The sequence below is a fragment of the Phocoena sinus genome, chromosome 12, assembly GCF_008692025.1.
Source record: "Phocoena sinus isolate mPhoSin1 chromosome 12, mPhoSin1.pri, whole genome shotgun sequence".
Taxonomy (NCBI): Eukaryota; Metazoa; Chordata; class Mammalia; order Artiodactyla; family Phocoenidae; genus Phocoena; species Phocoena sinus.
In genome coordinates this window covers 72,700,887-72,718,016 of record NC_045774.1, presented here as the reverse complement: position 1 = coordinate 72,718,016, position 17,130 = coordinate 72,700,887, and the positions used below count along the sequence as shown (strand labels likewise).

General features: G+C 37.4%; 1 protein-coding gene across 1 annotated transcript in view; it reads right to left on the bottom strand.

Annotated features, from left to right (window-relative positions):
* Positions 1 to 17,130, bottom strand: part of ME1 (malic enzyme 1) — a 191,418-nt gene that overhangs the window by 141,626 nt on the left and 32,662 nt on the right. The window contains exon 3 of the mRNA XM_032651130.1: positions 12,997 to 13,146. Coding sequence (XP_032507021.1) covers positions 12,997 to 13,146 — 150 coding nt within the window. The remainder of the gene's footprint in view (positions 1 to 12,996; positions 13,147 to 17,130) is intronic.

The following is a 17,130-nucleotide window of genomic DNA, read 5'->3' as shown; positions in this document are numbered from 1 at the left end:
GAAACCCGCAACTTCTCCAGGTATGCCTGTCCTTATAAATTCCACAAAGGCAGGAAATACTCCTTTTATCTACCTATACTCAGATTAGTAAAGTGCCTGGCATGTAGTGGACACTCAATACACTTCTGTTAAAGAAAGGAAGGAGAGAAGAAATCATGAACACAGAGAATCAACAAAAAGATTTTGAAGAAGTGGCAGAGTTGGGAAGAAAACAAAGCAGGGACCTTCCAGAACAACTGAGTGATCAGCAATGTTATCTGACAATTTCTAAAACTAGGTTTAAATGTTAAATTGCTGTCATTAAATCAACTAGTGTTAGAAACTTCTTAAAGTGAAACCATATTTGAACAATATTCCTATGGAGTATCTATTAGAACTAAGTCTTCTAGAAAGCAATAGATGAAATTCTTTATATGTAAATACTCCATTATTTGGGAGACAAATCTTAATTAACAACACAACATACAATTTTAGCTTTTGAAAATCAGAACACATACTAGTCAATGAGGAAAAACCCAAGAAGCTACATGTTAAGAGTGTAGCTTCTCTGAACAACTCAGATCCAAGATAGAACATAATCAATGCAAGAAGACGACTCAACATGAATCTAGGAGGATGTCATGGTTAATTTTATGTGTCGGGACTTCCCTGGTGGCGCAGTGGTTAAGAATCTGCCTGCCAATGCAGCGGACATGGGTTCAAGCCCTGGTCTGGGAAGATTCCACATGCCGCAGAGCAACTAAGCCCATGCACCACAGCTACTGAGCCTGCGCTCTAGAGTCCGCAAGCCACAACTACTGAGCCCACGTGCCGCAACTACTGAGCCCGTGTGCCTAGAGCCCGTGCTCTGCAACAAGAGAAGCCACCGCGATGAGAAGCTCGCGCACCGTGACAAAGAGTAGCCCCCACTCGCTGCAACTAGAGAAAGTCCGTGCACGGCAATGAAGACCACATGCAGCCAAAAATAAATAACATTTAAAAAAAAATTTTATGTCTTTCAACTTGGCTAGGCATCGTATCCAGATGGTTGGTCAGACATTAGTCTAGATGTTTCTGTAAAGGTAATTTTTAGATGAGATTAACATTTAAATCAGTAGACTTTGAATAAAGCAGATTACCTTCCATTATGTGGATGGGCCTCATCCAATCATTTGAAGAGCTTACTAGAAAAGACTTACATGACCTTCCCCAAGGGAGAGGGAATTCTTCCAGCAGACTTCTGAAGTGCACTGCAGCATCCACTCTTCCCTGGGTTTCCAGCCTGGCAGCCTACCCTGAGGATCTGGGTCTGGCCAGCCTGTACAACTGAGTGAGCCAATCCCTTAAAATAAATCACACACACACACGCACGCACGCACGCAGGCACACACACACACACACACACTCTACTGATTCTCTTTCTCTGGAGAACTCTAAAACAGAGGAGTACAAAGTAGAAAAATGAGTTCAAGCCCTAACTCTGGTACTTAACAACCTGGTGATACTGAGTTTCCTTGGAATGACTGTATTAAATCATAAAATACATAGATTCTAAAAACCAACAAGTAGTATACGTTAATGACTCTATCTCCTCATGCTCCATTAACACTCAACTACTGTTTCCAAATAAATGTGAACTGAAAATGTACATAAAAACAATTTGAGATAAGCTCTTCTTTATTCATTTTAAAACTCATATGAGCATGCCAATTAATTAAGCATAAATAGGTGTTGTTCAGATGGTTAAAATCCAACGTACTTTCCACAGCAGAAAACACTGGAAAGAATCCTAAGGTAATACTGAATTCATCAAACAGATGGTATTTATTTGGCACGTTGTCAATAAAAATTAACTTCTTCCATTAGGGAAATAACATTTCCCTAATAACCATTTTCAGCTTTTAAAATAAATTACCTCATTTCACAGTGAAAATGTTTTAACTTCACAAAGCAGCACTAATTTTGTAAAATGTGTAAAATATGACACCCTCCAAATTATTATAAATGTCATTCATTCAGCCGCCCATCATAGTAAGACTAGAATTTATATTGATAAATGAACATTTTCCTTGCTTAGAAAGAAATGAAATTCAATAACTTTCATGATTTATTTTAAGTAGATAATTACATAATTTGGAATTCTATCAAATATTTTATAAATTTTACTACAGTGAACATAAAATATTATTATAAAATATATAGTAAGGAGCTCAAATTGACAACTTCAATTATGACTTTACTTCAAACAGTTAAAATTGAGACTATAAAATTACCTACGTATAAAATAACCAACATTTTTTACAGGTATATAAAATAATTCTTAGACGATGTTAACTACAGAGTACTTTGTCATAAAAACAGACCTTTGAATTTTCAGAAGCATACCTAAGAAGCACAAAGGAAATTTGGTGGAAAGAATAAAAGCAAACTCTAGCCTGGCTATTTCTCCTCAACTACTGATTGGGGGGGCAGGGGTCGGGGGGAGGGACAAAGCACTGCCTCTGGGAAAATTCTTCCTAATAATTTCTCTAGGAGCTAAAACTGTAACTAAGTTAAGGAAAATATATAAAAATAAACAACAGTTTAAAAGCACAGAACAAAGTCTGAAAAAAACTACAGAGAAATTTTTAAAACTCAGATGAGAAGAATGTAATTACTTCAAATGAGAAAATGTCAACATTAAACTTTTTATCCATTCAAACTAACAGAAACATTATAACCAGGATACAGCTGTGTAAACTGACATGTGCTTGTGTGTTTGTCTGGGGGAAGGAGTACGAATTTTGATGAGATGTGTCATCAAATCACTTGAAATCTGTTCACAATCCTTCTTATTTGAAAATCTATTATTTTTAATAAATCCTAAAATTGTGATTTAAAGTTGCTACTAAAAACTTCCTGAACTAGAAAGCAAGGTTACTTGAAGTGATGAGTTAGTTGTGAGGTGTTCCAAATACCTGGAATTATTCTTCTGTAGGCTGCTCTTTTAAAAATTCACAGAATTTTCTAGTTAAAAGTGACCTTAGAATTAAACTATTTTACAATCACACCCAATGCAAGAATCTCACTTATAATGTGTATGACCACTGATTATCTAACCACATGAATATTTCCAATGAGGAGAATAAGGAAAGTCTATTCCAATGTCAGATAAATTATCAGAAAAGCTTCACCTACACTGACTGTAAATCTGCATCCCTGTAATAACTTCTATCTACTGATTTTAGTTCTACATTTTGAGGCTATTCCATGCAAGTATACTTTTTTTTCACATGAAAATCTTCCAAATAATTGAAGACCTAACTATGTCCCTTTCAAGTCTTATCTTTTAGGCTACACATTTCTATTTCCACCAACTCTTTCTCACATTACAAGTTTTCAATAACTATCACTGCTTTGGGCACTCTTCTCTGGGTATATCTCAGTTTGCCAACGTCACTTCAAAAATATGGAATCCAAAACTAAACACAATATTCCAGATGTGATCTGAGAAGGTGATGTAAAGAACCATTTATTGCCTCCCTTTAAAAAAATTCTATATTTTCAGTAATGAAGACTGGCACTTATAATCCTTCTTAAAGACATAATAACGCCCAAATTAATACACTTTCATAAAGACTACCTGAGATAAAACTTGGTAATTTTTCATAATTCTCCATATGCTATGTGCAAACTTAAAACACCTGGGTGTACCACACAGACTGTAGCAAAGTTATTTTTGGATCCTAAACTTAAATTTCCATTCAAGTTTTCCACACTTACGAGTCTCTAGCTGAATATGGAGACTTGATGAACTGTTACTTGACACTTTTTAAGGGTCTTTTACAGTAAAAGATAAGTTTAACTGCCTTGCGAAAGAGATTTATATGTCTATGCAAACGTTTAGACAATCCTTAGATCCTGATGTGAAAGAACGCTCTTTGAATCATGCCTACATTTTCTCCATTCTCCAGATTTTTCCTAATTAAGGCAATACTTAAGAAAGAAGATAGTTTGGTATTTTAAACTACTTCTGGGCACACACTGTATTGCCAGAACTTAAGATATAGGCTACTCTACCTCACTCCTATTTAGCACAAATCACATATACATTTTCATAAGTATGACATTTAGTCTGTTCAGAAAAAAAGTCAATTTGAATTAATTAGTAGTTCAACAAATCATCATCCTCTAAATCTCCATAATAAACGAAAATCAACTTCTTGCAAATAATTATCTCTAAAAAATCAACTGAGGTAACAGTTAAGAGACTTGAACTAGTCCAAATATTCCAATAACTTGTTTCATATTTTTGAAAAAAAAAATTCCACCATGTAGTGTTGTTTTTTTTTTTTTAAAAAAAAAGGGAGGGTGCGTAGATGCAAATATCAGGCCTATGTCATGGGGAAAGAAAGAAGTGAACAAAAGAATATTTTGGAATAAGTATAAATCCAAATCAAAGGCTTATTACCATGGATAAAGGGTGAAAAGCTTATTAATATCTAATATTTAAATAACTTTTCTAGAAGCATTAAAAAATTCTCTCTTAAACACCAACTATTTCAATTTCTAGAGATTCTAACACAATAAAATTGTAGAAACAGAAAATTCCAATACAATAAAAAATAAAAATTACAAACTGAACCAGAGCTATCAATGAAAAATATTCCCTGTTCTCAAAAGTCTCCTAAATATTTCTAAAGATTCTAAAGTGGCTTAATCGAAGAAAGCCAAATTCAATAAAAAATATTCCTGGTCCACCTGCGCAGCTCTGTATCCAGGACTACTCAGAGGTTTAGGACCTCCTCTGACCTCTTCCCAGAAGCCCCCTTAGCTCTGAAAGTGAGATTACCTAGGAAAGCAAGAGATACTCTGGGCACTGGATCACTTGGCAGTTTACATCACAATGGATCACAAAGGACCACATCACGAAGGATAGAACTATTCAATTTACGGGTTAAACCTCTAACTCACAGCTATTAAAACTGGCTGTGAATTGGTACAGCCACTATGGAGAACAGTATGGAGGTTCCTTAAAAAACTACAAATGGAACTACCATATGACCCAGCAATCCCACTACTGGGCATATACCCTGAGAAAACCATAATTCAAAAAGAGTCATGTACCAAAATGCTCATTGCAGCTCTATCTACAATAGCCAGGACATGGAAGCAACCTAAGTGTCCATCATCGGATGAATGGATAAAGTACATATAAAAAAGATGTGGCACATATATACAATGGAATATTACTCAGCCATAAAAAGAAACGAAATTGAGCTATTTGTAATGAGGTGGATAGACCTAGAGTCTGTCATACAGAGTGAAGTAAGTCAGAAAGAGAAAGACAAATACCATATGCTAATACATATATATGGAATTTAAGAAAAAAAATGTCATGAAGAACCTAGGGGTAAGACAGGAATAAAGACACAGACCTACTAGAGAATGGACTTGAGCATATGGGGAGGGGGAAGGGTAAGCTGTGACAAAGCAAGAGAGAGGCATGGACATATATACACTTCCAAATGTAAGGTAGATAGCTAGTGGGAAGCAGCCGCATAGCACAGGGAGATCAGCTCGGTGCTTTGTGACCACCTGGAGGGGTGGGATAGGGAGGGTGGGAGGGAGGGAGACGCAAGAGGTGAGAGATATGGGAACACATGTATATGTATAACTGATTCACTTTGTTATAAAGCAGAAACTAACACACCATTGTAAAGCAATTATACTCTAATAAAGATGTAAAAAAAATGATATAAAAAAACAAAAAAAACTGGCTGTGAAATCATGTTTCTTTTCCATAAGCAACTTAAACTGCCGTTATTTATAATTAATTACTGAGTTATTGAAATACTTATAGCTTAATAAAGTAAAATCTCTATCATATACCTGTATAGTACATATAAAAAAAGACTGTTTAAGAAAACCAGATAGATTTAAAATGTGAAAATTTATAAAACAGGATACAATATGAAAGTGTTCATCCTATTAACTATTCATTCGATAGCTATTCTAATTATAATCTTCAGCATATAATGAGGACATTCTTGGGTTAAAGGAGTATTAGCTTTGGGAAGGTTCCTTTTCACATTTATTCCTTTTAAGCTTTTTTCTTGCTGCTCTTTCATAAACCAAATATCAATTAAAACCGACACCCTCACCCTATAAGACTACAAAATTTGCTGAACTTTTGGCCCTTCTGGATAAACTATATATTTCCATTACAATAATCATGGTCTAATCATGGTCATGTTTACGACCATTTCTATATTACCAGGTAGACATTCTCCTATGAAATTGCACATGAGGTAATAAAGAAAGCTTGGTCCTCGCAATTAAATAACAAATACTGTACTTCAAGTCCTTTTTAGAATTCCAAAGGAAATATGTATACAAATAAACAATAAGTGTAGAAAAACGATCTTAGTATTTTGTTTTGGTTCATCTTAGTATTTCCTTCCATGCATTTCTCTAAGAATTTTCTGGGAAAAAATCAGCAAAAAACCGCATCTTACTGATTCTCTTTGACAATTAGACTTGTTAATAATCTTCATCATTGCCAAAATCAAAACATGTACCTTTTATGTAGCATATATAATGTTTGAGTTAAAATACTAGGATCCTTAAATACATTAAGTTCCAGGTCCATACATTTAATTGCCTATTAGACATCCCCCTCGATTTGGAAGTCCCAAAGACATTTAAAATTCAACATGTCCCTTCTGATGGCTAACAGGCACAAGATGCTCAACTTCACAGATTATTAAAGAAATGCAAATTGAAACTACAATGAGGTATCACCCCACACTGTTCAGAACAGCCATCATTAAAATGTAAAACAATAAATGCTGGAGACAGTATGAAGAAAAGGGAACCCTCCTGCACTGTTGGTGGGAATGTAAATTGGTGCAGCCACTATGGAAAACAGTATGGAGGTTCCTTAAAAAAACTAAAAACAGAGTTGCCATATGATCCTGTAATCCCACTCCTGGGCTTATATCCGGACAAAACTATAATTTTAAAAGATACCTGCACGCCAACGTTCACAGAAGCACTGTTTACAATAGCAACCTAAATGTCCATCAACAGATGAATGGATAAAGAAAATATGGTGTATATATATATATATATATATATATATATACACAATGGAATATCACTCGGCTATAACAAAGAATGAAATAATGCCGTCTGCAGCAATATGGATGGACCTAGAGATTATCGTACTAAGTAAAATAAGTCAGAAAGAGAAAGACAAATATAATATGATATCACTTATATGTGGAATCTAATATGATACAAATGAACTTATTTACAAAACAGAAACAGACCCACAGACATAGAAAACAAACTTATGGTTACCAAAGGGAAAGCGGGGGGAGGGATAAATTAGGAATTTAGGATTAACAAACACAAACTACTATATGTAAAATAAACAAGGTCCTACTGTACAACACAGGGAACTATATTCAATATCCTGTAATAAACCATAATGGAAAAGAATATGAAAAAGAATATATATGTATATATATATTTCTGCATATAAACTAACACATTGCAAATCAATGTGTTATTTTATTCTTTATACTTCAATAAACTAAAATAAAACGCCTGAGAAAAAATCCCACTCAACATGTCCCAAAAAGAACTTTCTTTTTTTTTGCGGTACACGAGCCTCTCACTGCTGTGGCCTCTCCCGTTGCGGAGCACAGGCTCCAGACGCGCAGGCTCAGCGGCCATGGCTCACGGGCCCAGCCGCTCCGCAGCATGTGGGATCTTCCCGGACCGGGGCACGAACCCATGTCCCCTGCATCGGCAGGCGGACTCTCAACCACTGCGCCACCAGGGAAGCCCCCAAAAAGAACTTTCTATATCTCTCATAAACATATTCAATTATTTTGAAACTCAGTGAATGACACCATCATTCCTTTAGTCACCCAGAAATCCAGGAGTTATAATGGTACCAGTTGTAATAACCACTACTTGGGAAAAACTACTTTGTGCCAAAATTATGTTAACTATATTATCTATATTAAATCTAATTCTCCTCAACCAAAAAACTTTCAAAATACGTATTATTCTGAGAAATTTTACAATAAAGAATCCTGTTTAATTTTAGTTAACTCTGGTTCTCCAATTAAATTGAACACTGAATGTTTTTTTTCACCTAAGTGTTGGCAAACCAATTAATGGTACTAGTCAGAACAGACTTTGGAAATGCTTTTTTAAAAAAACTATCACCAACAAACTGTTGTATTAGCTCATCCTTTTTGCCAAAATTGTATCAGTGATGCACTGTATAGAGATGAGTAGTTGAAAGGAGTGTAGTTATGTGTTTAAAGTTGTATGGTCTATATTTAATCAGAGCTTTACTTCCTCACAACCTGATTCCTTGGAATGAAGCTAATTTCTTTCGGATCTATTATTTATGAGAATTTACCTGTTAAAACAGTAAGCTTAAAATAGTAGGAGATACAAAGATCATACCAATACTTTATGTTTTTCTTCGTGAGTGGATGAATAGAGGAATATCAAGTTACTATTTCCGTGAGGTAGCAAACAACATACATTCATTCAGCACCAAGCAGACACTAAGCTTAAAACAGCATGGGAAATACAGGGATAAATTCTAAAATATGATCCTTTCTCTCTAGATGCTTACAGTCTAGTTGTAACTAAATGAATAGTAAAATGACAACAAAAGAAACCAAGGGGGGAAAGAAAAACTGAGCTTGTAGATTGAACACACTGTTGGTTGCCAGAAGTAGGGGGAGGGGGACGGGTAGAAGTGAATGAAGGTCAAAAGTTACAAACTTCTAGTTATTAAATAAATAAGTCCTGGGGATGTAATATACAGCATGGCAATTATAGTTAATAATACTGCTTTACATACTTGAAAGTTGCTCAGAGAGTATATCTTAATAGTTCTCATCACAAGAAAAAAGTTCTTTTCTAACTATGTATGATGATGGATGTTCACTAGACTTTGTGGTGATGATTTCACAATATGTACAAATATAGAATCGTCACGTTATATACCTGGAACCAATATGTCGATTATACCTCAACTTAAAAACTGAAATAAATTAAATTAAAAAAGAAAAGAGACCAAGAGTACTTGATAGAACATTCACAATACCAAAAATAGGAACATGATTAACTGCCAAAGGCATGGTGAAGTAGTAATGTAGCTAATAAGAACTTAGAGGAGAAGATGATTCTTGGAAAATGCAGTGTAAAATATAGCAGGCAGAAATATTTCCAAAGAAATTATATAAATCTGCTTTAGCTGTCCTTTACATAAACCTGCATTATCAATTTGCACAAAACTTTTCTTTAAGAACAGTTTCACAGAATACAAGTAATTTAAGTAACACAGTAGGATCAGCATTCTGCAAAAATGTAAAAAGGAACTGTCTTTAGCTTCCAACAATCACACCTCTATCATCTACAAATTAGCCACAATTAGATGTGTTGACGTAAGCATACTGCACTACCAAATACCGAAAATTTTGCAAGAATTGAATGTTATGGGAACGAGATAATCTAAGCAAACTCAACAACATTCTTAAAAATCATTATCCACGACGTGTTGAAAAACCCCACACGATGTATCTATGCCAAAGAGAAAAGAAATTCCACACAACACCAACAAAAGAATATTCCAGCATCATACCTCAAGAAAAAAATGTTACGAGTTATTCACAGAAGAATTTATTTTTGGATGCCTAGCCAGATTTTAATGCCATATTCAAAATGAAAAATAATATCTAGCCATAGGAAAGTATCATGTCATTAAGATATATAAAAAAGTATAAGATCAAAAGATATACCTATTTGCAACTGTACTAAACTCAGTACCTGTACTATTAACCCTTAACTTTCACTAATTATGTTCCTAATTGCTACCACCAAACCCACAAAGTAAATATAACAAGAGGTATAATCCTCCTGTTTAGTTTCTAAATGTCTTTGAATACCTACTGTTGCGGTAGGAAAGGTTGAAAAGACATTTGTCAATTTGGGCTTAAAAAAAAAAAAAAGTCTAGATGCTAACTGATGCCTGAAAGATCCATCATTATTCGAACACAATTTCCTTTCTAATTAAATATAATATCTAGATATGTCACATAACACATTTTCAAACAGGTTTCTTTTTTTATAATCATGGGAGAACCCATGAGAATTATTCTACTAAAGAATTAAGTTGGGGGGGGTGCTTCCCTGTTGGCGCAGTGGTTGAGAGTCCGCCTGCCGATGCAGGGGACACGGGTTCGCGCCCCAGTCCGGGAAGATCCCACATGCCACGGAGCGGCTGGGCCCGTGAGCCATGGCCGCTGAGCCTGCGCATCCGGAGCCTGTGCTCCGCAGCGGGAGAGGTCACAACAGTGAGAGGCCCGCGAACCGCAAAAAAAAAAAATCAACATGACAGAAAAGTGCCATAAAGAGATTACTTAGAAACACTTGTGGAAATTTTACTTTCTCTCTGTTAGTATAGTATTCCTTAAATTTCAAATATGGCAGAAAAGTTGATAGACTAATACCATGAATGTGTCACCTAGAATCAACATTTGTGAGCATTTTGCTATGAATGCCCTGCTACATCTCGTCCCATCTCTCCCCTTTCCTCTCCCTCTCCTCTCCTTCCTTATCCATCTATCTACCCATCTCCATCTATCCACACACCTATCAGATTATTTCTGACAAAGCTCCCCATAATCAAATACACTAATACTTCTAAAGAAAAAAAAAATGACACTACGTCACATAAATCCTATAAATATCCCCATATAAATTCAGTTCAAATTTTGCCACCAAATGGGCTCCGATAGATCAGGTTTGGTCCCAAATGAGATTTTTTCTTTTTTTATGTTTTGGTTTTCAAAGTTTGGGATTTAAAAAATGTAGATAAAGGATGTTGGGCTATAGTATTATCCCCACTGTTACAGAGGAGGAAACTGAAGCACAGAAAGGTTAACTAATTTATTCAACGCTAGAACAAGTGGCAAAACCAGTAAGTAAAAATAGGCCATCTACGCCAGAGCCCATACTTTTAACCACTGCTCTAGGAAGCCTCCAATCCAACAGGAAGTCCTCGGGACTTTATCTTTATCCAGAAACTGAACTCTTACCCCGAACTCCATTGCTACCCTCCTAATCTGAGCCACTGTTATCACTCACTAGGTTTACTGCAATAGCTGCTACCTGATTCTTCTACCCATTTAACTAATGGTAAAAGCCAACGTTCTTCAAAATAGCCGACAGGAAGCTATAGGCTCTATACCCTCTTATTTATCCTACATCTGTGACCTCATCTACTACTCAGCCCTCTCTCACTCCACCCTGTCTCTATGCTACTCTATGGTACACGTTCCCCCTTGTATCTCCCCCTCTCACCCTCCAATATCATCTTCCAATGAAACCTACAATGTCCACTCTATGTAAAACAGCTACTGCCCCTCCCCCAAAGCACATGACACTCCGCATCCCCCTTTTCCTGCTCAACTTTTTCTTTCCCCATAACACTTATTGCCTCCCAACACTCTAGACAATTACTTTTTGTTTCGCTGTCTCTTCTGTTTTTAGATTTATATATATACCAATGTATCCCAAGCCCGTAGAAAATCTAGTACCTAGTAAGTGCTCAAAAAAGTAACTGTTGCTATTGGGATTTCTATGTCAACTTCAACCCAAATACTTTGAGCTAAGCTCTTCTACATGTCTTATAGTTGTTAGCACTTCTCAGGATCTCATAGAAAACTTTGAATTTCAATAAATATGCTTAAACTACATTTTAAAACAGCTAAGATGTATACACTTACACTTTTATCAAGAGTCTTTATGTAGAAATATATTTTATAGACATGGACAGACATATATATTTTATGATGTCACTCAGAGAAACAGTAAGGTAAAGAACAGCTTATACAGTATGATCCCTTCTATAAGGAAAACAGTATGTATTTGTACGTATCGGAATTTTTGCTATGATGACATTGTGTATTTTTAAAATATTTCTTCCTTCTGTATATATGCATTTTCTCATTCTTTCAATAATGAATATGTATTATTTGTAAGATTAAAAAATACTGATATACTCAAAAAAGAATTATCCGTCATAATACAATTACCAGCTAAATTCTGTTTGTCTATGAAAAAAATTTATTCACTATTAACATAGCCATTATATAAATGCAACATAGATATGTGCTATTAGTGTAATTTAACAGACCGCCTACATATAATTCTTCCCTTTATACAAGGGGTAATGTGGCACAAGTGTGCAAAGTACTATCACTACATCAATATACCTTCAAGAAATCTACATATTCAATCTTTCAGATCTTACCTCAAAAATAGTCACTTCAATGACAGTATTTTCAATAGGCTTTTTTTGTGGTATAAACTTATAAACATTTCTTTTTTATCTTTAAATTCAGAACTATAAGGAGCACAAATGCAGTCAACTCGAGCTTTTATTGTTGCTGCTGTTAAAAGCACTGATACTTATTTCAATTGTTTCTTGCTGCAAAAGTATTTAAAGCGATATAATAAATAAAGCTATGGCTTTAGAAAAACTATATTGTATATTTTATACATCTTTAAAGGTGATTACAATTTCATTTAAAAGAAATCAACAAAAGAGCCAGTTTAATGTCAGCTCTGAATTTAGGAAACAATATACTCCTTATTTTCAGGAAAACTGGGAATCTTTGTTTTAACTTGTAAAATGCAAACATAATAGTGGTAATTACCATCTCAGAGCCAAGCTTAATTATGATCAACTACTTTTTCCCCAAAAAAGAAAAAGCTCATTTATTGTCTGTAAAAGGAAACATAAATTGGTTTATAAAAAAATACTTTCCCATGATCTTAAATCAGAAATAAAACACTATATTTTTAAATGTTCTTTTAAATGAAGTTTGTTTTAGATTTTTCCAAACTTCCATTCCATTCCATAATTCTTTTTAATTATTGCAAACACTTTACAAAAAAATAAAGAAAGACACAAATTGTACTTAAGAGTTTACATACCTTGGCTTCCGAAATGCTAAACTATATTGTTGGCAAGCCAGACCCACAGTGGGTGTATAAACGATAGGCATGAATTTCTCAATGTCAGACGTTAGCACTCTATAAAAGAGCTTTTCATTTCTATCTTGAAGATCCATTAAGAGAAGATACCTGTGGAAATTGGACATAATTAGATCTACGTTCCAACAAAGTTGTACAATAGCTGTTAGAAATCTAACTAAACATTTCTCAACCAAGTATACAGTAGGTCACACAGAAAACATCTGATCAAAAGACTTTGGAAGAATTCCTAATCATCTCAAAAAATGAAGTACCATAAACCTGAGCTAGTGTCATTCAAAATGTTAATATCAGTGCTGAGGGACTTCTCTGGTGGCGCAAGGGTTAAGAATCCGCCTGCCAATTCAGGGCACACAGGTTCGAGCCCTGGTCCGGAAAGATCCCACATGCCGCGGAGCAACTAAGCCCGTGCGCCACAACTACTGAGCCTGTGCTCTAGAGCCTGCAAGCCACAACTACTGAGCCCGTGTACCACAACTACTGAAGCCCGCGTGCCTAGAGCCCGTGCTCCGCAACAGAAGCCACCGCAATGAGAGAAGCCCGCGCTCCGCAACCAAGAGTAGCCCCCACTCGCCACAACTAGAGAAATCCGGCATGCAGCAAGGAAGACCCAAAGCAGCCCAAAAAAAAAAAAAAAAAAAAAAATCAGTGCTGAAATAGCAGTTTTATTTAATATTTGAAAAGACTTTGTCCCTACTTTCAAATCAAAGACAAATGAAAACACCACTGTGGATATAGTTTAAACGTTAAGTAAATAGAAAGACTTCATCCTTTACCTTGCAGTACTGAATGGCCAAGGGAAATGACAAGCAGAAAATGAGTAAGGAATGTAGCACTGACCCTAAAAATTACTAAGGTAAGCAAGTTCAAGGGACTTTTTACTTATATCAAATGGTCTTTTTCTTTCTAGAGGCAGTTTTCCTTCTAGAGGATGTCTAAATATCAACCTTATCATATTACTGGCAACCTTCAATGGTTTATAGAATAAAACTCAAACTGCCTGGTGCAACTTAAAAGAATCTTCCAAAATTGTCCTTAATAGCCTTACCAGCTTTTTTTTTTTTTTGGTGGTGGTGGGGGGGGGTGGGTTCTCATTCCCTGGAATAGTTGAAAATGCACAGAATTTGGAGTCAGAGACACAAGGATTCTAATGCCTGGCAAATAGATGAGTTATTTCAACCCCAAAAATTAACAACTGGGAAGAAGATGATGACTTTTAGACATGCTAAACACTGATCTCGCCATGCGGAACTCATCAATGCCAAATCAATGATCAATCCTCAGACCTTATCTTAGTTTACTTGTCAGGACATCTGACACAAGTGGCGTTCCCTAGAGCTCCATACACTCTCTTTACCTGAATTCCAGGTCAGCAGATTCTCTGGTTTTCCTGTTTCACTGATCATGCCTTTTCTGTTTCTTTGCTATTTTCTCCTCTTCTCTGGAAGGTCTCTAACACTCTTGTCTAATATATTATATTACATTAAGAGATTATGTTGGCTTTGCTTCAGGATATATTCCAACCTGAACACCTTCATTGCTACCACCCTGGATCTAAATCACCATCATCTCTGGCCTGTAAGAGTCTCCTAAATACTCTCCCGGCTTACATTCTATTCTCAACGCTGCAGCAAGTCTTCTGGAAACATAGCTCTGACCACGTTGACCTTCTGCTCAAAACCCTGAACAGCTCCCCCTTTCACTCGGAGTAACAGCAAAAGTCCGTCAGTGGCCTCCACAATCTGTCTTTATATAATCTGTCCTCCGTGACCTCATTAATCTGCTCTCCCGACCTACCATTCTTCCCCTCACCATCCTGCTCCAGACGCAGGTCTCCCTGCTGGTCCCTGAATCTACCAGCTAAAGAGCACTGCTCCTCAGACTTCCTCATGGCTAACCTCCTCACTGCCTCTCATTACTTGCTCATAACCTACCTTCTCTATGAAGTCCATCCTGACAATGCAAATTGACCCTACCCACTCGCTCCCCAGCATTCTCATCCCTCGTACCCTGCTCTACCTTTTCTTTTTTTTATTAGCACTTGTCACTTTCTAGCGTATTAAATAATTTACTTATTATTTTATTATTTACTTCCTTTTTTCAGTATTTTAAAAAAAATAATTTAGGTAAGTTCTGTGAGGGCAGAGATCATTGTCTACAATCCCAATAACTCAAAGAGCACCTGACACTGAGTTGATGCTCAATAAATATTTGAGGGACAGGGACTTCCCTGGTGGCACAGTGGTTAAGAACCCGCCTGCCAATGCAGGGGACATGGATTCAGTCCCTGGTCCAGGAAGATCCCACATGCCACGGGGCAACTAAACCCACGCGCCACAACTACTGAGCCTGTGATCTAGAGCCCGCAAGCCACAACGACTGAAGCCCACACGCCTAGAGCCTGTGCTCCACAACAAGAGAAGCCACCGCAATGAGAAGCCCGCGCACCGCAACAAAGAATAGCCCCCGCTCACCGCAACTAGAGAAAGCCTGCGCGCAGCAACAAAGACCCAACACACCCAAAAATAAACAAACGAATTAATTAATTAATTAAACAAAAATCTTTGAGGGACAGTCTGTGATAAAAATATGAAAATCACTAGCTCCGAGGAGGCAGCTGATAAAATGGCCCAGGAAAAGAATATAAAGTAAAAATGGAAGCAGCTGAAGGAAGGACTTAAGAAATATGTGAAAGGGATGGTGAAGGAATTTAAGAAGCAAATATACATGTTGAATAAACTGAGTCAGCCTCTGTCCTCAGCTGCCCCGTCATCGCTTACAGGCTCATAAAAGAAGTGGCCATGGCAGGGATGGAGGGTACCCATGGGCTCAGCAACAGGGACTTCCACGCACCAAGGCGGACCTGGCCACAGACACTGCTGAGAATCCCATCCGCCAGCAGCAGGGACCGACACTGAGCCCCTGATATGCCGCCATCCCATGGCGTGATCAGCAAGCTACCTGGTGGCAGGTTGATTACACTGGACAGCTTCCATCACGGAAGGAACGGCACTGGTTCTCACTGGAAGAGACACTTGCTCTGTATGAAGACTTACCTTCCCTGCACACAACGCTTCTGCCAAAGCTGCCCTCCATGGACTTACAAAATGCCTCATCCACTGAATTCCACCCAGCATGACTTCTGATCAAGGAACTCACTCCACAGCAAATGAAGTGAGGCAATGGGCCCTTGCTCATTGGAATCCACTGGTCTTACCATGTCCCCACCATCCTGAAGCAGCTGGCTTGACAGAATGGTGGAATGGCCTTCTGAAGACTCAGTCACAGCACCAGCTAGGTGACAACACCTTGTAAAGCTGGGGCAAGATACTCCAGGAGGTGATACATGCTCTGAATCCGCATCCAATATATGGTTCTATTTCTCCCATAGCCAGCATGCACAAGTCCCGGAATCACAGGGCTGGAAATGGAAGTGGCACCACTCACCATTATCCCCCAGTGACCCGCCAGCGAAACTCCTGCTTCCTGTCCCTGTGCCATGATGCTCCACTGGCCTAGAAGTGTTCATTCTAAAGGGAGGAATGTTTCCACCAGGAGACAATGATTCCACTGAACTGGAAGTTAAGACTGCCACTGGCCGCTTTGGGCACCGCGTGCCTCCGAACTAACAGGCAAAGAAGGGAGTTACTGTGCTGGCTGGGGTGACCAACCCTGACTTCAAGGGGAAATCGGACTCCCGCTCCATAATGGCGGTAAGGAAGAGGGTGTCTGGAAAACAAGAGATCCATTAGGGGGTCTCCATGATTAAAGTCAATGGGAAACTACAACAACCCAATTCAGACAGGACTACTAACAGCCCAGACCCTCCAGAATTAAAGATCTGGCTCACTGTACCAGGTAAGGAGTCAAGACTGGCTGAGGTACTGGCTGAAGGCAAAGGAAGCGTGAAATGGGTAGGGGCAGACAGTAGTCATAAATACCAGCTCCGATCACGTGACCAGTTACAGAAACGAGGACTGTAATTACCACGTGTATTCTTCCTTATTTTGTTATGAATACGTTTGCGTGTATGTGTATATAAATATATATATATTTGTAATATATATATACAAA